The sequence below is a fragment of the Coregonus lavaretus genome (assembly GCF_964263955.1).
Source record: "Coregonus lavaretus genome assembly, chromosome: 29".
Taxonomy (NCBI): Eukaryota; Metazoa; Chordata; class Actinopteri; order Salmoniformes; family Salmonidae; genus Coregonus; species Coregonus lavaretus.
This window is the reverse complement of record NC_140016.1, coordinates 747,181-771,123: the sequence shown is the minus strand read 5'-3', so window position 1 is coordinate 771,123 and position 23,943 is coordinate 747,181. Positions and strand designations below refer to the sequence as shown.

The 23,943-nt window shown below is 49.0% G+C and overlaps 2 protein-coding genes across 6 annotated transcripts in view; one reads left to right on the top strand and one right to left on the bottom strand.

Moving 5' to 3' along the window:
* Positions 1-23,943, bottom strand: part of ctnna1 (catenin (cadherin-associated protein), alpha 1) — a 216,551-nt gene that overhangs the window by 110,736 nt on the left and 81,872 nt on the right. The gene's annotated exons all lie outside the window — the stretch shown is intronic.
* LOC311104697 (uncharacterized protein) lies at positions 22-6,274 on the top strand (the record flags this gene model as incomplete). The annotated part of the gene is made up of 3 exons (XM_084146578.1): positions 22-52; positions 3,770-3,823; positions 4,596-6,274. 3 exons carry the CDS (start codon positions 22-24, stop codon positions 6,272-6,274), a joined length of 1,764 nt encoding a protein of 587 aa, XP_084002704.1.

The window sequence follows — 23,943 nt, the reverse complement described above, 5'->3', positions numbered from 1 at the left end:
AGAGAGACCTACTGACTGGTAATGACTATTTCCACAGAGACAGAGACCAAGGGTAAGAGGTGGCTGAAAGTCACTGAGGGATGAATCACACGCCTTAAGAAGACAATCATTTATAATACAGCGATATGAGTGAGATAGGCCAGACATACGAACAACTGTTTGTTTAAAACCATTAGAGCCCAACTAAAAACAGACAGTTTACAGATATGATTAGTCAGGGAGAGAACAGTACAGATATCGCTCATCCATCTCTCGTTCTCTCCCGCTCTCGTTGAGTTTCCCTGAGGAGGGATATCAACTCAACGGAAATAAAGTGTCTTGTGTGGAGCCTAATGATCACGGCAGCTACCTCCTACTGCGCCAAACCATGCCTAGATGTTCTATAGGTTTTAATTGGCCGACCAATCACCTTGCGCAGAACGCTCTAGTCATTTCCTTGTTCTGTTCTATCTAAGGGTGTTTGGAGATTGAGATCAGGATGAGCTAACACGGCACAGGAGGAATTTTCTCTCTCGTTCCCTCATTCTCACACTGTGAATGAATCTCACAGGGAGAAAGAGGGTGCATCCAAAATGTCACCCTATTCCCTTTGCAGTGCAATACTTTTGATCAGGGCCCAATAGGGAAGTAGCGCACTAAATAAGGAAAGGGTTGCCATTTGGGATGCAGATAGAATCTACCTTCGTAACAGAGGAGGACGCGAGCAGACCGCGAAGCTAGGTGACATCACAACAAGTCGTGTTCTACCACGGAGTGAGAAAAGAAGAAATGAATACCTCAACGTGTCGTGATGTAATCAGAAAGAGTTAATGCGGCCTGACTGCAGAGAGATTCCCAAAATAGGGCCCGTAGGACTTTGGTCAAAAGTAGTGCACTGCGTAGGGAATAGGGGTGACATTTGGGACGCATCCGGAGGGAGAGAGGGAGAGGGATCAAGTCATTAAAAGATAAGGTCGCAGTACTAGACTGTGACAGGCTACAGGAGAGGAGCAGGTTGTTAATAGAACTGAATAAATACACTGAACTGGAGCTGGCTGGCTTGTCATCAGCATCCACTAACACTGCATATTATCAGACTGTTCCAATGCTATGCTAACAATTAACAGGTTAGCAAACAGGCTAGACAGCCAAATGATATGCTATTATTAAGGCTAGCTAGGAGGATCCCATGCTATTATTATCAGGCTATTTAACAGGCTCCTAATGAAAAGTTCACCCCTGAAAAGCGTTCAGCGAGCACATGATAAAACTGTCAAACTCCGGTCCTCCACTATGAAAACAATCCACACACTCAACTCCACCTAACTCCTCCGACCGGTTGGGTTCAGAGACAGAGCAGCCAACAAGATAACCAGGTGTTGCTGACAGAAGATACAGGAGAACTATAGAATGTGTCCAAATGGCACCCTACTCATGGCATCTTATTGCCTATACAGTGCCCGTAGGGCTCTGGTCAAAAGCAGTACACTATATATAGGGACCAATGTGCCACTTGGGACAGATGCTTGGTCGTTGAGAAGAGAATGTGTTGAAATATGCATGATGAGCCTATACTGTACTGTAAATACATCAGAACAATATGGGACGGCTGGTAGGATAGAGGGGGATGGGGGAGTGGTCTGTCTGGTGGGATAGAGGGGGATGGGGGAGTGGTCTGTCTGGTGGGATAGAGGGGGATGGGGGAGTGGTCTGTCTGGGACCCACCCACTACTATCACAACAAATCAAGTTGAAGTATCACACACACACACACACACACACACACACACACACACACACACACACAAGGTCATAAACACCATTGAGCTAACAGGTTGGCATCTATAACACAACACTGGAGAGGAGACCCATCTTTAGAGAACCTCCCCCACAGAGGAGAGACAGAGGAGAAGAAGGGATGGGGAGGGGTGGGAGGAGAGGAGACCCATCTCCCACAGAGGAGAGACAGAGGAGAAGAAGGGATGGGGAGGGGTGGGAGGAGAGGAGACCCATCTCCCACAGAGGAGAGACAGAGGAGAAGAAGGGATGGGGAGGGGTGGGAGGAGAGGAGACCCATCTCCCACAGAGGAGAGACAGAGGAGAAGAAGGGATGGGGAGGGGTGGGAGGAGAGGAGACCCATCTCCCACAGAGGAGAGACAGAGGAGAAGAAGGGATGGGGAGGGGTGGGAGGAGAGGAGACCCATCCCCCACAGAGGAGAGACAGAGGAGAAGAAGGGATGGGGAGGGGTGGGAGGAGACCCATCTCCCACAGAGGAGAGACAGAGGAGAAGAAGGGATGGGGTGGGAGGAGAGGAGACCCATCTCCCACAGAGGAGAGACAGAGGAGAAGAAGGGATGGGGTGGGAGGAGAGGAGACCCATCTCCCACAGAGGAGAGACAGAGGAGAAGAAGGGATGGGGTGGGAGGAGAGGAGACCCATCTCCCACAGAGGAGAGACAGAGGAGAAGAAGGGATGGGGTGGGAGGAGAGGAGACCCATCTCCCACAGAGGAGAGACAGAGGAGAAGAAGGGATGGGATGGGATGGGGTGGGAGGAGACCCATGGCCTCCTTCTGACCAGACTATAGCATACCCACCTCCTGCTCAGGTCAACCAAGGGGGCTTTGCAGCATATTTCTACTGCTCTACCCCCTCCCTCCCTCACTCTCTTCTCTGGGAGTCCAGGGATTCATAAAAATGGCCATTTGTTTAATAATTATATTTTCTTTATGTCTGGCGTGTGTATGTTGTAGATATACAGCCAGTCAGACAACAGGCAGGCAAGGTTAAGATTTACAGTCCTGGTTGGTTTCAACAGGGAGCTGCCGCAACATGTTGGAGATATCAATATTCTGATGGTGACGAGTCAGCGGAAAGGACGGAAGACGAAAGAAAAATAGATGTGGAGAGGGAGAGGGGGAATGAGGCTCGTGAGCACTGTGCGCAAGGTGGAAAGCAAGCGAGTGAGCAAGCAAGAGAGCAGTAGAGAAAGTGCGAGCGCGCGAGAGAGAGAGAGAGAGAGAGAGAGAGAGAGAGAGAGAGAGAGAGAGAGAGAGAGAGAGAGAGAGAGAGAGAGAGAGGAAACAGCACTGATTATCGACGCCAGGCTGCCACCACTCTGTAGTGGTGAGTGGCTGCAACAAAAGCAGACCAACATCCCCGGCTTTCGGCTCCTCTTTTCTCTCTGCCACTGTTAGCTGGCTTCCTGAACGCCCAGAGCACATAGGAGGAGAGCAGCTCCCTCCAACTCACTGATCGCTGCAGTTGGCTGTGTTGGCCACCACACACCACGGACCGACCAACCCAACGGGTCTCTGCCTGCCGGGTCTCCCTGCCATCAACAAGTTAGGGGCTGGATGGTGAGGGGACGTAGAGGACCCCCCACCAGCCAAGAGGGGGACCATTTGATCCTCAATTAACCAATTGAGCTGACATCATTGCAGTGTGGAGGAAGGAGGGAACAAAAGGCTGAGGGAGAGCAGCAGAGACCGGCTGTGTTCAGAGCCAGGGCGCTTTGGACGCAAATCATCAACCAAAAACTAAGATATAATAAAAATGCAGCCGTTTTGATAATGTGGGATTAAAACTACAGAGGCAAAGAGGACTACTAGAAACCGACATCATCATCAACCAGGGACATGGGATTTGTGATTTTGTTTCAATTGGGAGGGCTCAAGAGCATCGCTGCTGCTTTATTCTTTCAGGAAGAGAAGAGCCCGGTTCCTTTTGTGATTCAGAAGGGCTTTTATTTTCTCTGTTTGGATCTGTGTTCCATCTGGCTGCTTCGGGAGTCTGCTGCGGAAAAGGACAGTTGAATGCAGCCTCCGATGTGCACAAAAGAATGGGTAAGTTATCCTCTTTTATCCAGAGAGTCTGGACCTGAATAGGAAACAGAGTGAAAAGGAGGGGCTGAGGGCTAATAGGGGTATTCAAGGCTTTTCCATTTACTTCCAATGTCATCCTCCTCTTCTTTCCCTTCTCTATTGCGGGGGGGGGGGGGGGGTGTAGTCAAGTCGTGATATTTTTATTAAATTAAACGACCAACTGACATGTTGTATAACAGTACGGGAAAAAACTCTACATTGGCATGGCACATCCTTCAAAAAACTCTACATTGGCATGGCACATCCTTCAAAAAACTCTACATTGGCATGGCACATCCTTTAAAGAATGTTGAGAGTAAACTGAACTTATATATATTTTTTAAAATCTACTGAATCACAAGGTATAATGATTATAGAAGCAGAGAGACGAAGAATGAGAAATCATTTAAAAAGGAAAATAACCTGCAGATCTTCTTCGTCTGATCATAACCCATTACGATGGGAGGAGAATGACAAGTCCTCATCACTGCTGCACGTATCAACACATTAGCTTCACATGTAACATCCTCTCAAACACAGAACAGATTTTTCCCCTTCCTTCCTTCCTTGCTTGCCGTCAAAGTAAACTCTGAACACTCATGTTCATAGCAGTGATGATATGCGATCGATAGTGTGTGAAGGTAGACGAAGCTAGAGGAAGACTAGAGGGAGGATAAAAATAAAATAAAAAACATTGACAGATCAGCTTTCCCTCCCCTTGGTTGATTTTTATTATTATCTTTAAACCCCCCAGGTTTCCATTCAAGGTGGCCATTGGTGGGACCTGCACCAACGGCATTGTGCCTGTGTGTGATCAGCATGCTGCTGTGCCTGCTGTCTCCTGCGTCATGCACAACCTGCCCCCAGAAATGCCGATGCGAGGACCAGCAGTTCTACTGTGACACCCAGGGATTAGAAGCGCCCCCGGACGGCGTTGACAGGGGGGCCCTGGGATTGTCGCTCCGCCACAACAGCATCGCTGAACTCAGCCCGGACCAGTTCTATGGCTTCTCCCAGCTCACCTGGCTCCACCTGGACCACAACCAGATCACCACGGTGCAGGAGGACGTCTTCCAGGGGCTCTACAAGCTCAAAGACCTCAACCTGAGCTCCAACCGGATCACCAAGCTGCCAAACACAACCTTCATCCACCTCATCAACCTACAGATCCTGGACCTGTCCTTCAACCTAATGACTGCGCTGGAGCCTGAGTTGTTCCACGGCCTCCGCAAGCTGCAGATCCTCCACCTGCGCTCCAACTCGCTGCGCACCACCCCCGTCCGGGCCTTCTGGGACTGCCGCAGCCTTGAGTACCTGGGTCTGTCCAACAACCGGCTGCGGAGCCTGGCCCGGAACGGCTTCGCTGGCCTCATTAAGCTCAGAGAACTCCACTTGGAACACAACCAGCTGACTAAGATCAACCTGGCCCACTTCCCCCGCCTGGTGGCTCTGCAGTTCCTTTACCTGCAGTGGAACAAGATCTCCAACCTGACCTGCAACATGGAGTGGACCTGGACCACGTTGGAGAAGCTGGACCTCACAGGGAACGAGATCCGGGTGCTGACCCCGGACGTGTTCGAGACGCTGCCCAACCTGAAGATCCTCCTACTGGATAACAACAAGCTAGACAGCCTGGACCCTCTGGTCATGGATATGTGGCTGTCTCTAGGTACCGTGGGGCTGTCCAGCAACCTTTGGGAATGTACCAAACGGATCTGCTCCCTGGCCACTTGGCTGAGCACCTTTAAGGGGAGGTGGGAACACTCCATCCTGTGCCACACCCCCGAGTACGCCCAGGGCGAGGAGATACTGGATGCCGTTTATGGATTCCAGCTTTGTCCGAATTTTACGGCGCCGCCACCGGTCGTCTTGACCACAAGCGCGTTGTCGACGGCCACGGACACGTCGACGGGAACGGCGGCGGAGGCCACCAGCTCGCTGTTTGGAATAATGCAGCAGACACCCACGCAGGACTTCTATTTGGATTTTGGGCGCTTTACGACAATAACGACAACGACCGCCACGCCACGCACCGCCCTGGCAACCGCCCTGGCAACCTCCGCCACGACAGTGGAGGGCGGCGGCGGAGCGGTGGGAGTCACGGAGGACTTCTCGGAGACGGACAACACGGTCCTAACCCAGAGGGTGATCATTGGAACTATGGTCCTTCTGTTTTCCTTCTTCCTCATTATTTTCATTGTGTATATCTCACGGAAGTGCTGCCCTCCTACCATGCGCAGGATACGCCAGTGCTCGGCCATGCAGAACCGCCGCCAGATGAGGACCCAGCAGCGGCAGCAAATGGCGGACCTGGCCACGCAGGTACCCTATAACGAGTACGAGCCCAGCCACGAGGAGGGAGCGCTGGTCATCATCAACGGCTACGGGCAGTGCAAGTGTCAGCAGCTGCCTTACAAAGAGTGTGAAGTATAAACTATGTATATTCCTCCTGCAGCAGCATATGGGGTGTTTACCATTTCTGACCATTTCAAAATGATACAGGGTTTATTTTTTTTGCTTTTCTCCCGAGTTTATACAACAACAACAACAACAAAAAAAGCATAATTTCTACTCGCTAGCTTTGAGAAATCAATGAGATGAGTATATCGAGTGGGATAGTGGATGACTGGTGAGTGGAACGGACAGTGAACATGTATGAAGTAGTAGAGATAATCACATTTATTTTTCTATGAATGTTCATATCAAGCTGTGGGCAATCAGTCTCCAAAGGGAAAACGGTAGAGAGAGAGAGATGTGTCACCACATTATTATTAGTCACCATATTCCGCAGCACAGAGATTATTATTAAATCTTCAGCCAAAATGTCTGGAGACTGAACCTCTTACAGCTACTGAGACATGGTGGTCTACATCATGATATCATTATTAAAAAGGGGAATCAGTGTCGGAAAGGAACACGGATTACGATGACAGATTTCTTAAGGACGCACGGTAGCCACAGTATGTCACTTTCACAATCACCTGTTGGTACAGTGGTGATTAAATGGGGTTGGTTATTAAATGAAAAGTATTATTCACAATTGTTAGGTTTTTTTTTTTTTTTTGTAAATGACTATGAATATTGAATAAATGTTTATTTATATGTCACAATCTGAATTAAATCTCCAACAGAAAATCTAATCTGCTACACATTACTTGGTTGCTATTTATGTTTCAAAACGTGCATTTCCTCCCTCTCTCCGTCTCTCCCTGGAGCCAAACAGGATCTTCCCATTCTGTTCAGTGAACACCAAATGATAGCCTTCTTGTTTCCAGATTTAAATTTGATTCAATAAAGGCCATTGCCTCCCATTAAATCTAAAAGCTTAGCACTGTCCGTGGAAAGGTTAACGTCCAATAAGGCGCAGTACCTGCTTAGCCAAACAGTCTACAGTCTCTCTGAAACGGGACGTGGTGGAGGAGGAGATGTATCAGGGCCCTTTACACTGAAACGGGACGTGGTGGTGGAGATGTATCAGGGCCCTTTACATGTAAACACTCCCTTTAACCAAACAGTCTCTCTGAAACGGGACGTGGTGGTGGAGATGTATCAGGCCCTTTACATCGTCGGCCACACTGTGGTATTAAAAGGGATCAGTGCGACGACCCGCAGACAGATGCCAGCATCCTCACTGACAGCAACGGTAGCCGCAGCTTAACCAATTTCCACCGCCGTTTACTGATGCAATATAGGCCAGGGGCCAACATCCACACACAAGTAGAAGATTCTGGAAGTAGCCGATATCTAGCTAGTACAGAGAGACAGCGAGAGAGAAGAGTAATGATGAACAATGGAAAAACCCATTCTGCCCTGCACAGTGTCTCTCATCCTGAAAATACATTTGTCCCAGGAGGACTCCCAGTCGTGTTCGAGCTCCCAGCCAGTAGAAACACAGACCATAATCAGCTCTGACAGGATCAACATTGAACCAATTAAGGACAGGCAAAAATAATCTAATATTCTGTCGCCCACACCAGTGATCCAGCAAGATTCTGCTCGCTACTGCTGCCAGTCAGTCGGTAGAAACATCCTTCACTCAACACAGCCAACTAGGGCATTTATCTCCATATCACAAATCCTGCTCTTGTCAGCCTGGCCTGACAGTCTCTCACGTTTCCCTTTTCTGGAATGAAAGGAGAGAGAGAAAAACAGGCAGAAAGGAGGAGAGAGAGAGGGGGGGGGGGACAGGCACAGATAAGTACCCTTCGCAGCCCTACGTTAAACTGTAGAGAACCTCCCCCCTGAGAGCAAATGCAGCTCCTGTGATAAGCAAACAGAGGGGAGAGGAGAGCGGCTAAGGCTGGGGCTCAAGCAGAGGAAGCTGAGAGGCAGGTTTAGGACACATTGGTATGCAGCACAGAGAGGATTTGCATTAGCATCAGACTAAAGCAGCCGCCGCTGCAGCTCTCCCCTCTTAGCCCCTCCCTCTGCACATATTTTTGTGCTCCGTTTAGAAGGTAGGGAGCAGGGAGAGAGAGAGAGAGGGAAGGAGAGAAGGAGAGAGAGGGAGCAGGGAGAGAAGGAGAGAATGGGAGAGAAGGAGAGAGAGGGAGAGGCGAGAGAGGGAAGGAGAGAGAGGGAGAGGCGAGAGAGGGAAGGAGAGAGAGGGAGGGAAGGAGAGAAGGAGAGAGAGGGAGGGAAGGAGAGAAGGAGAGAGAGGGAGGGAAGGAGAGAGAGGGAGGGAAGGAGAGAGAGGGAGAGAGGGAAGGAGAGAGAGGGAAGGAGAGAAGGAGAAAGAGGGAAGGAGAGAGGGAAGGAGAGAAGGAGAGAGAGAGGGAAGGAGAGAGAGAGAGAGGGAAGGAGAGAGAGAGAGAGGGAAGGAGAGAGAGAGAGAGATAGAGGGAAGGAGAGAGAGAGAGATAGAGGGAAGGAGAGAAGGAGAGAGAGAGAGAGAGAGAGAGAGAGAGAGAGAGAGAGAGAGAGAGAGAGAGAGAGAGAGAGAGAGCGATGAAAGATAGAGGTAGGGTGGTAGGGAGGATAGCGGGGCAACCAGGGGGGTCATGTCTTGGCTTATCTGAGGGAATGAGCATCCTTCTGGGCAGGTAATGTTATTCTATGGGGCTAAAGATCAACCAAGGGGAATAGGGGGGGCAGGGAGAGGAAGAAGGGAGAAGTTGTGCACCCTATCCCCTACACAGTGCACCAATTTAGACCAGTGTCCTGTGGGCTCTGGTCAAAAGTAGTGCACTATATAGGATAGTGTGTCAATTGGGACGAACCCCAGGATGACAAACTGAGTGACATCACCTTGGGGTTGGGACAGCATAGGGAGAGAGAGAGGAGAGGTAAACATCACCTTGGCAATGTGGCAGCAAAACCAATTACTGCTCCCCTCCTAGAAAAACTACAATTATAATTCAATCAATGAAAAAGAAAGCAAGAGAGAGGGAGTGAGCTAAAGTTAATTATGACAGTTTAGGAATTGGCACAGGCTCAAGACTCACGGTTTGTTGTGCAGCTTTTGGCCAACTTCTATTAGAAGAGAGAAGGGGTATTTTTAAGTCATCCATCTACAAAGATTGGAAATGCTTTAGAATTGATTGAGAGTCTTGATTTAAGTGATTGGGAATGGGGGCTCCTGGAGAGTGCTATGAAGTGTCATCATCTGTGTTGAAACAGGCCATCTTCTGACGGAGCCAAGCTAACAGCCACGCTAACCCAATGCTTTTTCAGAAGGCAATAGCGTGCCATTTGGTACGCAGTCCCGGTCAGTGTCAATGTCTCACTGGGAGTCCTAAACACGCTGACAACTTCCCAGAAAAGAGAGCGGGAGAAAAATAGGGCTTAAGTTCTTATTCAATCAATTAAAAATCAGATCATGAACAATACTCGTGTTCTACAAGACAACTCTAGTGGCGGAGAGAGGAGGGTATGTTCCAAATGGCAACAGATACCCTTAATAGTCCACTAATTTGGACAACGTTGACTTCTTAAGGGTATAGGGTGCCATTTGGGACGCACCCAGAGCCGATGTAGAAACTAGATCTTACTAGCAGAGCAGAGCTAAGCAGGAGGCAACATGTGTTCCAACCATCCATCCACACAACAGCAGACGACAAGGTTTTTGGAGTCTTAATTCAAATTGTTGTTCCATTGTAGTTTTTTTTCCCAAACTAAGCCATGTCACGCATTCCCATTTTGATGTCTCTGGAAAAAACTATTTTGATTTACTTTTTTCTATCAAGGGTAAGAACTGTCCCTTCCGAAACGTCTTGCATGTTCCAAGAAACCAGTCCAAGCTGACTTCAGTCTTAATGTTATTCAGATAAAAACAGAAGCCTTGTTTCTAAATAATGGCACAAGGATGAATAGGATGGATAACAGGGACAAGGGAGAGAGTGAATAGTAGTATATTTTTTGAGAGGGAAGGAAAGTAGTGTTGGCAAACATTTGACATCTAACTGTTAAAGATTACAGCTTGTTATAAGTGATTGAAATGAATTCACAATTTGTAGAAACATGCCTCCATTTTCACATTCCGGCTCTCTCTGTCAAGTTAGTTTTTTTGGTTGTTATCTTGTCATATTCTGAAGCCCTGCTCTCACTCCACCTCCCCGATAACCTCCGATAACCTCTGGGCCAAATGAATGCTGTTCTCTCCTCTTCCCTCCCCGATAACCTCTGGGCCAAATGAATGCTGTTCTCTCCTCTTCCCTCCCCGATAACCTCTGGGCCAAATGAATGCTGTTCTCTCCTCTTCCCTCCCCGATAACCTCTGGGCCAAATGAATGCTGTTCTCTCCTCTTCCCTCCCCGATAACCTCTGGGCCAAATGAATGCTGTTCTCTCCTCTTCCCTCCCCGATAACCTCTGGGCCAAATGAATGCTGTTCTCTCCTCTTCCCTCCCCGTTTCCTGCTGTATTGTAATATGGACCATTTCATCTGTAAAGTGGGTAAAGATGTTGCAAAACTAAAAAAAATATCTTTTTTTCTTAAAACATATATTTTTTAAATAAAAATGGTTACAATTAAAATTTGTTGGGTCTGATTTCGCCGGCCCCCATGAGAACTGGTTTAAAATGAGTGACAATTATTACATGACTTTCTCCCTCTTCAAACAAGCTTTGGTGGTTCTGGCTTCAACCCCAGTCTAGTCCAACAGAATCATCTATTCATATCACCCTTGCCCTGCAGGCTAAATGTGTCCTAAAATGGAGATGATCCCACCGTGATTTATTAAACAGCTTAGATTATAAATCGCCACCCTAGTTTCTATTTTTTGTTTTGTTTTTTCGCATCAATCTACACACAATACCCCATAATGACAAAGCAAAAACAGGTTTTTAGAAAGTTTCGCTAATTTATTAATAATAAAAAAAAACTGAAATATGACATTTACATAAGTATTCAGACCCTTTACACAGTACTTAGTTGAAACACCTTTGGCAGCGATTACAGCCTTGAGTCTTCTTGGGTATGACGCTACAAGCTTGGCACACCTGTATTTGGGGGAGTTTCTCCCATTCTTCTCTGCAGATCCTCTCAAGCTCTGTCAGGCTGGATGGGGAGCGTCACTGCACAACTATTTTCAGGTCTCTCCAGAGATGTTCGATCGTGTTGAAGTCCGGGCTCTGGCTGGTCCACTCAAGGACATTCAGAGACTTGCCCCGAAGCCACTCCTGCATTATCTTGGCTGTGTGCTTAGGGTCGTTGTCCTGTTGGAAGGTGAACCTTCGCCCCAGTCTGAGGTCCTGAGCGCTGTGGAGCAGGTTTTCACCAAGGATCTCTCTGTACTTTGCTCCGTTCATCTTTCCCTCGATCCTGACTAGTCTCCCAGTCCCTGTCGCTGAAAAACATCCCCACAGCATGATGCTGCCACCACCATGCTTCACCGTAGGGATGGTGCCAGGTTTCCTCCAGACGTGACGCTTGGCATTCAGGCCAAAGAGTTCAATCTTGGTTTCATCAGACCAGAGAATCTTGTTTCTCATGGTCTGAGAGTCTTTAGGTGCCTTTTGGCAAACTCCAAGCCGGCTGTCATGTGCCTTTTACTGAGGAGTGGCTTCCGTTTGGCCACTCTACCATAAAGGCCTGATTGGTGGAGTGCTGCAGAGATGGTTGTCCTTCTGGAAGGGTCTCCCATCTCCACAGAGGAACTCTGGAGCTCTGTCAGAGTGACCATCGGGTTCTTTGTCACCTCCCTGACCAAGGCCCTTCTCCCCTGATTGCTCAGTTTGGCCGGGCGGCCAGCTCTAGGAAGAGTCTTGGTGGTTCCAAACTTCTTCCGTTTAAGAATGATGGAGGCCACTGTGTTCTTAGGGACCTTCAATGCTGGAGACATTTTTTTGGTACCCTTTCCCAGATCTGTGCCTCGACAAAATCCTGTCTCGGGAGCTCTAAGGACAATTCCTTCGACCTCATGGCTTGGTTTTCGCTCTGACATGCCCTGTCAACTGTGGGACCTTATTTAGACAGGGGTGTGCCTGTCAATAAAAACATCTCAAAGATGATCAATGGAAACAGGATGGACCTGGGATCAATTTCGAGTCCCATTGCAAAGGGTGTGAATACTTATGTAAATAAGGTATCTGTTTTTTGTTTTTAATACATTTGCAAACATTTATAGAAACCTGTTTTCTCTTTGTCATTATGGAGTATTGTGTGTAGATTGCTGAGAAATTGTTTTTATTTAATCCATTTTAGAATAAGGCTGTAACCTAACAAATTGTGGAAAAAGTCAAGGGGTCTGAATACTTCCCGAAGGCACCGTATATGGATGATTCATAAAGCCATGCACATTCAACAGTTAGGCTATTGATTATAGACCTAATTAAGTTGGGGTTTCCTCTCCTTAATTTCGTTAGACAATTAGGCTAAGGCTGTTTTCTCGTCTCAGCTGCTGCCTCCGTTCACTTCGCTATTATGCACATAGTAACTTACGGAAAGGCACCAACGGAAAGGCACCAACGGAAAGGCACCAACGGAAAGGCACCAACGGAAAGGCACCAACGGAAAGGCACCAACGGAAAGGCACCAACGGAAAGGCACCAATTTTACGGCGCACTGAAGATTACGTCAGATCCACGGACAACGACTGTATCCAACGCAGGAGAAAGTGCATTTGTTATAAAATATTAGATTTAGTGTTGCACCATTATTTTTACATAATACAACCATATATATTTACATAATACAACCATGTACACATTTCAGTGTCACACGTGTTCCAGTGATGGACTGCGTCATCCCCCATGGCCTCCGCACTGAGACAGGCGCCAATCAGGCAGGTGTCTTGTGGACCCATGACCAAACAATCGACCAGTTGACTAAAATGGGGTAAGCCCTAGAGAGAACAGATATTTTCTAAAAGTAAAAAAAAAAGAGGTTTGATATCATTCTAACCAACCGGGCACTTTTCTGCCCTTCTAAAAAACCAAAAGATGTGTCCGAAATGACACCCTGTTCCCTATATAGTGAACTAGATCCCATAGATCTCTAGTCTAAAGTAGTGCACTATATAGATTTGTGTGCCATTAGGGAGGCAACCTAAAGACTACATACTGCCCTTAAAAACTCCCATCAAATGGCCGGGACATTTCAGAGAGCCTTCTCCAGTGGAGCAGTTCCGACCACCATGATAAACACAATGTTTGACATTGGTTGGAAGTGATTATTTAAACAAAACAAAAAGGGGGAGGAAAGTAAGTACTTTTTTCTGCTTGTTACTGTGAAAGAGGGTCTTTCAGACAGTGCAGTGTGCACAGCGTCATTTAGCAGACGCTCTTATCCAGAGCGACTTACAGGAGCAATTAGGGTTCAGTGCCTTGCTCAAGGGCACAGACAGATTTTTTCACCTGGTCGGCTCGGGGGATTAGAACCAGCGACCTTTTGGTTACTGGCACAACACTCTTAAACCACTAAGCTACCTGCCGCCTGTTACGACGCAAGGGGTCTGGAGCATTGCTGCTAAGTGCACTGGCTGTTATGTAGCTGTTGTCGTTGGTGGATGCAGGAGGAGGGGTGAGGTGAGGCAGCATTACACAGCAAAACACCACTGTAAAAAGGAGTTGAGACTCCAGCTGAGTCCCAAACGCCACCCTATTCTCTCTATCCTTTTATAATGCATTACCCCATAGCGCTCCGGTCTATAGCAGTGCACTATATAGGGAATAAGGTGACATTTTTGGGACGCAACCTCGACCTACAAAACAGGGTAAAGTCAGACTTAGCTCGCTAACCTACACTGCAGGCGTGTGCAGCGGCTAGCTAACCTACACTGCAGGCGTGTGCAGCGGCTAGCTAACCTACACTGCAGGCGTGTGCAGCGGCTAGCTAACCTACACTGCAGGCGTGTGCAGCGGCTAGCTAACCTACACTGCAGGCGTGTGCAGCGGCTAGCTAACCTACACTGCAGGCGTGTGCAGCGGCTAGCTAACCTACACTGCAGGCGTGTGCAGCGGCTAGCTAACCTACACTGCAGGCGTGTGCAGCGGCTAGCTAACCTACACTGCAGGCGTGTGCAGCGGCTAGCTAACCTACACTGCAGGCGTGTGCAGCGGCTAGCTAACCTACACTGCAGGCGTGTACAGCGGCTAGCTAACCTACACTGCAGGCGTGTGCAGCGCAGCGAACACACAACAGCAGCCAAGGTGAACAAATCTCCATGGCTAATGTACCACATCCACCCCTTCACGCCAGACAAGGACAAAAGCACTGCTGAGTAATGCAATCCTGTTTCTTCAGATGGAGGATGGAGTCAGGCAGGGGAGAGAGTCAGCTTGCCGGTAGGAACATGGCACTACTCCCACAGTAGTGAGTCATAAGGACTCCTGAACCGTTTAAAAAAAAAAATAACAGTACATTACATTGCCTAGTACCGAGTAGTAGGTAGCGAGATTGGAGCGTGAGAAAAAGAGGATAAATGATTGGTTGGTTCTAGCGGTGACCTAACGTATGTGATCAGAGGTACTGCCTCTTTTCTCTGAGGAGGAGGAGAGGGGGGGGGGGGAGACTGGGGCTGAATATCACAATGATTTATGGGTAAAGCGGTGCTTTTCAGACCAACTGTGATTCAAGCCCTTCTCAGCAGCCGCTAGTAGCTGGGGGAGCTATAGGCTCAGGGAGGACGTCTGCTTCACTCGGCACCGCTGGACTTCCTTAAGCTATTCAGTCGCTCTCTTCAGACTCACCAACCCATAGCTATTAACTCAAAAGGTCACATTTTAATTTGGTGTTGGCCCCATCTGTCAGAGGTTGTACTATTTGGACAAGATGAAAAGGGGGGGGGGGGGGAGTGATAGAAACTCTCTGGCTGGAGATGGATTTAGCTAGAGGAGGCTTCTGGGAGGATTATACAGTACAGAGAGAGGGGGTTGAGGACCGATAAGATCTTTATCTTTAAAAACATTTTCCCATTTCTGGGTTTGTCAGCGAGCATCTTTCCAATTAACAGTAAGGGTGAGATGTCAGTCACTAGAGAGAGGCCAGACTGCAGAAGAAGAAGCACTCCCAGGATTGGTGGAGAGTGGGCTCAGCTAAGACGTTCCCATATAAGAAAAGAAAAGCCTTTTATGCTTACTCATTCCCACTAACTGCCGGATGTTAATTTGCTTCCTTTGTTAACAGAGTTAGAGAGAGATGAAAGTTACTTTTAGTCTGTTGTTTTAAGTCTGATAGCGAGGGCCTGAGGCAGGAAGGCAGGCAGGCAGGGGATGCGGGGCAGGGTAGGGGGTGAAGGACACTGATTCTCCCCCAGTGCTCCCTGTCTGATATCTGCTATTAAAGGCGGCAGTAGCAGCAGCTGAATCCTTTTCTTTCATTAGCCCGGCCCAGTGTAGGCGTTGCTCATTCTGGCTGATCAAAGCGCTCTACAAAAGGAAGTGATGGCTGGGGTAGCTACGCAGCTCTGTGATAGGACAGAGGGAGGAAGGAGGAAAGAGAAATCTGCTTTCCATAATAATGTTTTATTGAACTGAAGCGACCCACACCTATAGGGTCTTATCCATAATAATGTTTTATTGAACTGAAGCGACCCACACCTATAGGGTCTTATCCATAATAATGTTTTATTGAGCTGAAGCGACCCACACCTATAGGGTCTTATCCATAATAATGTTTTATTGAACTGAAGCGACACCCACACCAAGGTTAGGGTCTTATCCATAATAATGTTTTATTGAACTGAAGCGACACCCACACCAAGGTTAGGGTCTTATCCATAATAATGTTTTATTGAACTGAAGCGACCCACACCTATAGGGTCTTATCCATAATAATGTTTTATTGAGCTGAAGCGACCCACACCTATAGGGTCTTATCCATAATAATGTTTTATTGAGCTGAAGCGACCCACACCTATAGGGTCTTATCCATAATAATGTTTTTATTGAACTGAAGCGACACCCACACCAAGGTTAGGGTCTTATCCATAATAATGTTTTATTGAACTGAAGCGACCCACACCTATAGGGTCTTATCCATAATAATGTTTTATTGAGCTGAAGCGACCCACACCTATAGGGTCTTATCCATAATAATGTTTTATTGAGCTGAAGCGACCCACACCTATAGGGTCTTATCCATAATAATGTTTTATTGAGCTGAAGCGACCCACACCTATAGGGTCTTATCCATAATAATGTTTTATTGAGCTGAAGCGACCCACACCTATAGGGTCTTATCCATAATAATGTTTTATTGAGCTGAAGCGACCCACACCTATAGGGTCTTATCCATAATAATGTTTTATTGAGCTGAAGCGACCCACACCTATAGGGTCTTATCCATAATAATGTTTTATTGAGCTGAAGCGACCCACACCTATAGGGTCTTATCCATAATAATGTTTTTATTGAACTGAAGCGACCCACACCTATAGGGTCTTATCCATAATAATGTTTTATTGAGCTGAAGCGACCCACACCTATAGGGTCTTATCCATAATAATGTTTTATTGAGCTGAAGCGACCCACACCTATAGGGTCTTATCCATAATAATGTTTTATTGAGCTGAAGCGACCCACACCTATAGGGTCTTATCCATAATAATGTTTTATTGAGCTGAAGCGACCCACACCTATAGGGTCTTATCCATAATAATGTTTTATTGAGCTGAAGCGACCCACACCTATAGGGTCTTATCCATAATAATGTTTTTATTGAACTGAAGCGACCCACACCTATAGGGTCTTATCCATAATAATGTTTTATTGAGCTGAAGCGACCCACACCTATAGGGTCTTATCCATAATAATGTTTTATTGAGCTGAAGCGACCCACACCTATAGGGTCTTATCCATAATAATGTTTTATTGAACTGAAGCGACACACACCTATAGGGTCTTATCCATAATAATGTTTTATTGAACTGAAGCGACCCACACCAAGGTTAGGGTCTTATCCACAAGGTTGTTTATTAGAAAAAGCACAGGAACCCGTCAGAAAAGAGGGATATCCGATACCATGCTGCCAGACCCTGAAGTAGGAGCGACCTTAATGATCCCCAATTACATCACACACTGGATTGTGGTCCATCCCTATCAACCACAGTGGAACTGAGGAAAAAGATACTGGCAGAATACCAACACACACAGACGTAGACTACACATCCACACAACAATTAAAACCCCTAACCTCCAGATAGACGTGTTTCGAGAGGAGCAGAGAGATTTATCTGAAGGCAATTTATTTGGAGCCGTCTGCAGTAATAAGACACAGACGAGCCCACCTGTTAAGACCATTTCAATTTCAATTGCTGTTTTTCTTATCAGGCCAATGGGTGGTCGGGCCCAGGCGATATACACTGAAACAAAATACAAAAACTAAAATGTAACGAGCTGAAATAAAAGTCCGCAGAAATGTTCCATATGCTCGAAAATATTATTTTCTCAAATGTTGTACACAACTTTGTTTACATCCGTTAGTGAGCATTTCTCCTTTACCAATCAAGATAATCCATCCAGCTGGCAGGTGTGGCATATTAAGAAGCTGATTAAACGGCATGACCATTACACAGGTGCACCTTGTGTTGGGGACAATAAAAGGCCACTAAAATGTGCAGTTTTGTCACACAACACAATGCCACAGATGTCTGAAGTTTTGAGGGAGCGTTCAATTGGCATGCTGACTGCAGGAGCTGATGGCAGATAAATGAACATTAAATTATCTACCATAAGCTGTTCTACCAACATCGTTTTAGAGAATTTAGCAGTACGTCCAACCGTCCTCACAACGGCACACCACGTGTAACCACGCCAGCCCAGGACCTCCACATCCGGCTTCTTCACCTGCGGGATCGTCTGAGACCAGCCACCTGGACAGCTGATGAAACTGTGACAACCGAAGAATTTCTGCACAAACTGTCAGAAACCGTCTCAGGGAAGCTCATCTGCGTGCTCGTCGTCCTCACCAGGGTCTTGACCTGATTGTTTTGGCAGCGTAACCGACTTCAGTGGGCAAATGATCACCTACGATGGCCACTGGCACGCTGGAGAAGTGCACTCTTCACAGATTAATCCCGGTATCAACTGTACCGGGAGACAGCAGACAGCGTGTATAGAGACGTGGTCGAGTGGTTTGCTGACGTCAATGTTGTGAACACAGTGCCCCATGGTGGCGGTGGGGTTATGGTATGGGCAGGCATAAGATACGGACAACGAGCGCAATTGCATTTTTATCAATGGCCATTTGAATGCACAAAGATACCGTGACGAGATCGTGAGGCTCATTGTCGTGCCATTCAGCCGCCGCCATCACCTCATGTTTCAGCATGATAATGCATTGCCCCATGTCGCAAGGATCTGTACACAATTCCTGGAAGCTGAAAATGTCCCAGTTCTTCCATGACCTGCATACTCAGACATGTCACCCATTGAGCATGTTTGGGATGCTCTGGATCGACGTGTACGACAGCGTGTTCCAGTTCCTACCAATATCCAGCAACTTCGCACAGCCATTGAAGAGGAGTGGGATAACATTCCACAGGCCACAATCAACAGCCCGATCAACTCTATGCGAAGGAGATGTATCGTGCTGCAAATGGTGGTCACACCAGATACGGACTGGTTTTCTGATCCACGCCCCTACCTTTAAGGTATCTGTGACCAACATATTAATATCTGTATTCATGTGAAATTCATACATTAGGGCCTAATTAATTTATTTCAATTGACGGATTTCCTTATATGAACTGTACCTCAAAAAATATTTGAAATTGTTGCATGTTGCATTTATATATTTGTTCAGCGTAGATCCAGTATAGACTGTATGTTAGGTAGGTGTAAGGTAGAGAAGTCATGCTGGTGGTCTTTGTAAAACAGAACACAGCTCTTATTTAGGACACCTGCCAATTCTCCTGAAGGGCGAGTGTCTCCAAACAACAGAGAGTCGCTGGTAGAGAAAGCAAAGTAGTTATCCATCATCCGTTTACAGAGGGGAGAGAGGACTGGAGAGGAGAGAGAAAGCCAAGTCTGGCAGGGGGGAGAATCCATCTTTCACACAGTAATCCGTCGTAAGGTGTCAACTACGTACCGTCGTCGGCTGCATCCCAGTTAATAAACAATGGGCAATATTTGTCTCTATTTGGCCAAGACTGGGGAAATGGATCAGAGAGCATGTTCATCACGCCAGGAGGAAGGCCACGCCAGGAGGAAGGCCACGCCAGGAGGAAGGCCACGCCAGGAGGAAGGCCACGCCAGGAGGAAGGCCACGCCAGGAGGAAGGCCACTAGTGAACAGGCTGGAGGATACTACTGAACAGGCACAGGTTAGAGGGGGTAGAGTCATCAGGAGGAGGAGGTGGTAGAGTCAGTAGGAGGAGGAGGAGGAGGAGGTGGTAGAGTCAGGAGGAGGAGGAGGAGGTGGTAGAGTCAGTAGGAGGAGGTGGTAGTCAGGAGGAGGAGGAGGAGGTGGTAGAGTCAGTAGGAGGAGGAGGAGGTGGTAGAGACAGTAGGAGGAGGAGGAGGTGGTAGAGTCAGTAGGAGGAGGAGGTGGTAGAGTCAGTAGGAGGAGGAGGAGGTGGTAGAGTCAATAGGAGGAGGAGGTGGTGGTAGAGTCAATAGGAGGAGGAGGTGGTGGTAGAGTCAGTAGGAGGAGGAGGAGGTGGTAGAGTCAGTAGGAGGAGGAGGAGGTGGTAGAGTCAATAGGAGGAGGAGGAGGTGGTAGAGTCAGTAGGAGGAGGAGGAGGTGGTAGAGTCAGTAGGAGGAGGAGGAGGTGGTAGAGTCAATAGGAGGAGGAGGTGGTGGTAGAGTCAATAGGAGGAGGAGGTGGTGGTAGAGTCAATAGGAGGAGGAGGTGGTGGAGTCAGTAGGAGGAGGAGGAGGAGGTGGTGGTGGTAGAGTCAATAGGAGGAGGAGGTGGTAGAGTCAGTAGGAGGAGGAGGAGGTGGTAGAGTCAGTAGGAGGAGGAGGAGGAGGAGGTGGTAGAGTCAGTAGGAGGAGGAGGAGGAGGAGGTGGTAGAGTCAGGAGGAGGAGGTGGTAGAGTCAGGAGGAGGAGGAGGAGGAGGAGGAGGAGGAGGTGGTAGAGTCAGTAGGAGGAGGAGGAGGAGGAGGTGGTAGAGTCAGTAGGAGGAGGAGGAGGTGGTAGAGTCAGTAGGAGGAGGAGGAGGTGGTAGAGTCAATAGGAGGAGGAGGAGGTGGTAGAGTCAGTAGGAGGAGGAGGAGGAGGAGGTGGTAGAGTCAGTAGGAGGAGGAGGAGGTGGTAGAGTCAGTAGGAGGAGGAGGAGGTGGTAGAGTCAGTAGGAGGAGGAGGAGGTGGTAGAGTCAGTAGGAGGAGGAGGTGGTGGTAGAGTCAATAGGAGGAGGAGGTGGTGGAGTCAGTAGGAGGAGGAGGAGGAGGTAGAGTCAGTAGGAGGAGGAGGAGGTGGTAGAGTCAGTAGGAGGAGGAGGAGGTGGTAGAGTCAGGAGGAGGAGGTGGTAGAGTCAGGAGGAGGAGGAGGAGGAGGAGGAGGTGGTAGAGTCAGTAGGAGGAGGAGGAGGAGGAGGTGGTAGAGTCAGTAGGAGGAGGAGGAGGTGGTAGAGTCAGTAGGAGGAGGAGGAGGTGGTAGAGTCAGTAGGAGGAGGAGGAGGTGGTAGAGTCAGTAGGAGGAGGAGGTGGTGGTAGAGTCAATAGGAGGAGGAGGTGGTGGAGTCAGTAGGAGGAGGAGGAGGAGGTAGAGTCAGTAGGAGGAGGAGGTGGTAGAGTCAATAGGAGGAGGAGGTGGTGGTAGAGTCAATAGGAGGAGGAGGTGGTGGAGTCAGTAGGAGGAGGAGGAGGAGGAGGAGGTAGAGTCAGTAGGAGGAGGAGGAGGTGGTAGAGTCAGTAGGAGGAGGAGGAGGTGGTAGAGTCAATAGGAGGAGGAGGTGGTGGTAGAGTCAATAGGAGGAGGAGGTGGTGGAGTCAGTAGGAGGAGGAGGAGGTAGAGTCAGTAGGAGGAGGAGGAGGTGGTAGAGTCAATAGGAGGAGGAGGAGGTGGTAGAGTCAGTAGGAGGAGGAGGAGGTGGTAGAGTCAGTAGGAGGAGGAGGAGGTGGTAGAGTCAGTAGGAGGAGGAGGAGGTGGTAGAGTCAATAGGAGGAGGAGGTGGTGGAGTCAGTAGGAGGAGGAGGAGGTGGTAGAGTCAGTAGGAGGAGGAGGAGGTGGTAGAGTCAGTAGGAGGAGGAGGAGGTGGTAGAGTCAGTAGGAGGAGGAGGAGGTGGTAGAGTCAGTAGGAGGAGGAGGAGGTGGTAGAGTCAATAGGAGGAGGAGGTGGTGGAGTCAGTAGGAGGAGGAGGAGGAGGTGGTAGAGTCAGTAGGAGGAGGAGGAGGTAGAGTCAGTAGGAGGAGGAGGAGGTGGTAGAGTCAGTAGGAGGAGGAGGAGGAAGTGGTAGAGTCAGTAGGAGGAGGAGGAGGTGGTAGAGTCAGTAGGAGGAGGAGGAGGAGGAGGTAGAGTCAGTAGGAGGAGGAGGAGGAGGTAGAGTCAGTAGGAGGAGGAGGAGGTGGTAGAGTCAGTAGGAGGAGGAGGAGGTGGTAGAGTCAGTAGGAGGAGGAGGAGGTAGAGTCAGTAGGAGGAGGAGGAGGTGGTAGAGTCAGTAGGAGGAGGAGGAGGTGGTAGAGTCAGTAGGAGGAGGAGGTAGAGTCAGTAGGAGGAGGAGGAGGTGGTAGAGTCAGTAGGAGGAGGAGGAGGTGGTAGAGTCAGTAGGAGGAGGAAGAAGTGGTAGAGTCAGTAGGAGGAGGAGGAGGAGGTGGTAGAGTCAGTAGGAGGAGGAGGAGGAGGTGGTAGAGTCAGTAGGAGGAGGAGGAGGTGGTAGAGTCAGTAGGAGGAGGAGGAGGAGGTGGTAGAGTCAGTAGGAGGAGGAGGAGGTGGTAGAGTCAGTAGGAGGAGGAGGTGGTAGAGTCAATAGGAGGAGGTGGTAGAGTCAGTAGGAGGAGGAGGAGGTGGTATAATCAGTAGGAGGAGAAGGTAGAGTCAGTAGGAGGTGGTAGAGTCAGTAGGAGGAGGAGGAGGTGGTAGAGTCAGTAGGAGGAGGAGGAGGAGGTAGAGTCAGTAGGAGGAGGAGGTGGTAGAGTCAGTAGGAGGAGGAGGAGGTGGTAGAGTCAGTAGGAGGAGGAGGAGGTGGTAAGGTCAGTAGGAGGAGGAGGAGGTGGTAGAGTCAGTAGGAGGAGGAGGAGGAGGAGGAGGTGGTGGTAGAGTCAGTAGGAGGAGGAGGAGGTGGTATAATGAGTAGGAGGAGAAGGTAGAGTCAGTAGGAGGTGGTAGAGTCAGTAGGAGGAGGAGGAGGTGGTGGAGTCAGTAGGAGGAGGAGGAGGTGGTAGAGTCAGTAGGAGGAGGAGGAGGAGGTAGAGTCAGGAGGAGGAGGAGGAGGTGGTAGAGTCAGTAGGAGGAGGTGGTAGAGTCAGTAGGAGGAGGAGGAGGTGGTAGAGTCAGTAGGAGGAGGAGGAGGTGGTAGAGTCAGTAGGAGGAGGAGGAAGTGGTAGAGTCAATAGGAGGAGGAGGAAGTGGTAGAGTCAGTAGGAGGAGGAGGAGGTGGTATAATCAGTAGGAGGAGAAGGTAGAGTCAGTAGGAGGTGGTAGAGTCAATAGGAGGAGGAGGAGGAGGTGGTAGAGTCAGTAGGAGGAGGAGGAGGTGGTATAATGAGTAGGAGGAGAAGGTAGAGTCAGTAGGTGGTGGTAGAGTCAGTAGGAGGAGGAGGAGGTGGTGGAGTCAGTAGGAGGAGGAGGAGGTGGTAGAGTCAGTAGGAGGAGGAGGTGGTAGAGTCAGTAGGAGGAGGAGGAGGTGGTAGAATCAGTAGGAGGAGGAGGAGGTGGTAGAGTCAGTAGGAGGAGGAGGAGGTGGTAGAGTCAGTAGGAGGAGGAGGAGGTGGTAGAGTCAGTAGGAGGAGGAGGAGGTAGGAGGAGGAGGAGGTGGTAGAATCAGTAGGAGGAGGTGGAGGTAGAATCAGTAGGAGGAGGAGGTGGTAGAGTCAGTAGGAGGAGGAGGAGGAGGAGGAGGTAGAGTCAGTAGGAGGAGGAGGAGGTGGTAGAGTCAGTAGGAGGAGGAGGAGGTGGTAGAGTCAGTAGGAGGAGGAGGAGGTGGTAGAGTCAGTAGGAGGAGGAGGTGGTGGGAGTCAGTAGGAGGAGGAGGAGGTGGTAGAGTCAGTAGGAGGAGGAGGAGGAGGTGGTGGAGTCAGTAGGAGGAGGTGGTAGAGTCAGTATGAGGAGGAGGAGGAGGAGGAGGTGGTAGAGTCAGTAGGAGGAGGAGGAGGTGGTAGAGTCAGTAGGAGGAGGAGGAGGTGGTAGAGTCAGTAGGATGAGGAGGAGGTGGTAGAGTCAGGAGGAGGAGGAGCTGGTAGAGTCAGGAGGAGGAGGAGGAGGAGGTGGTAGAGTCAGTAGGAGGAGGAGGAGGTGGTAGAGACAGTAGGAGGAGGAGGTGGTAGAGTCAGTAGGAGGAGGAGGTAGAGTCAGTAGGAGGAGGAGGAGGAGGAGGTAGAGACAGTAGGAGGAGGAGGAGGAGGTGGTAGAGACAGTAGGAGGAGGAGGTGGTAGAGTCAGTAGGAGGAGGAGGAGGTGGTATAATGAGTAGGAGGAGAAGGTAGAGTCAGTAGGAGGTGGTAGAGTCAGTAGGAGGAGGAGGAGGTGGTGGAGTCAGTAGGAGGAGGAGGAGGAGGAGGTAGAGTCAGTAGGAGGAGGAGGAGGTGGTAGAGTCAGTAGGAGGAGGAGGAGGTGGTAGA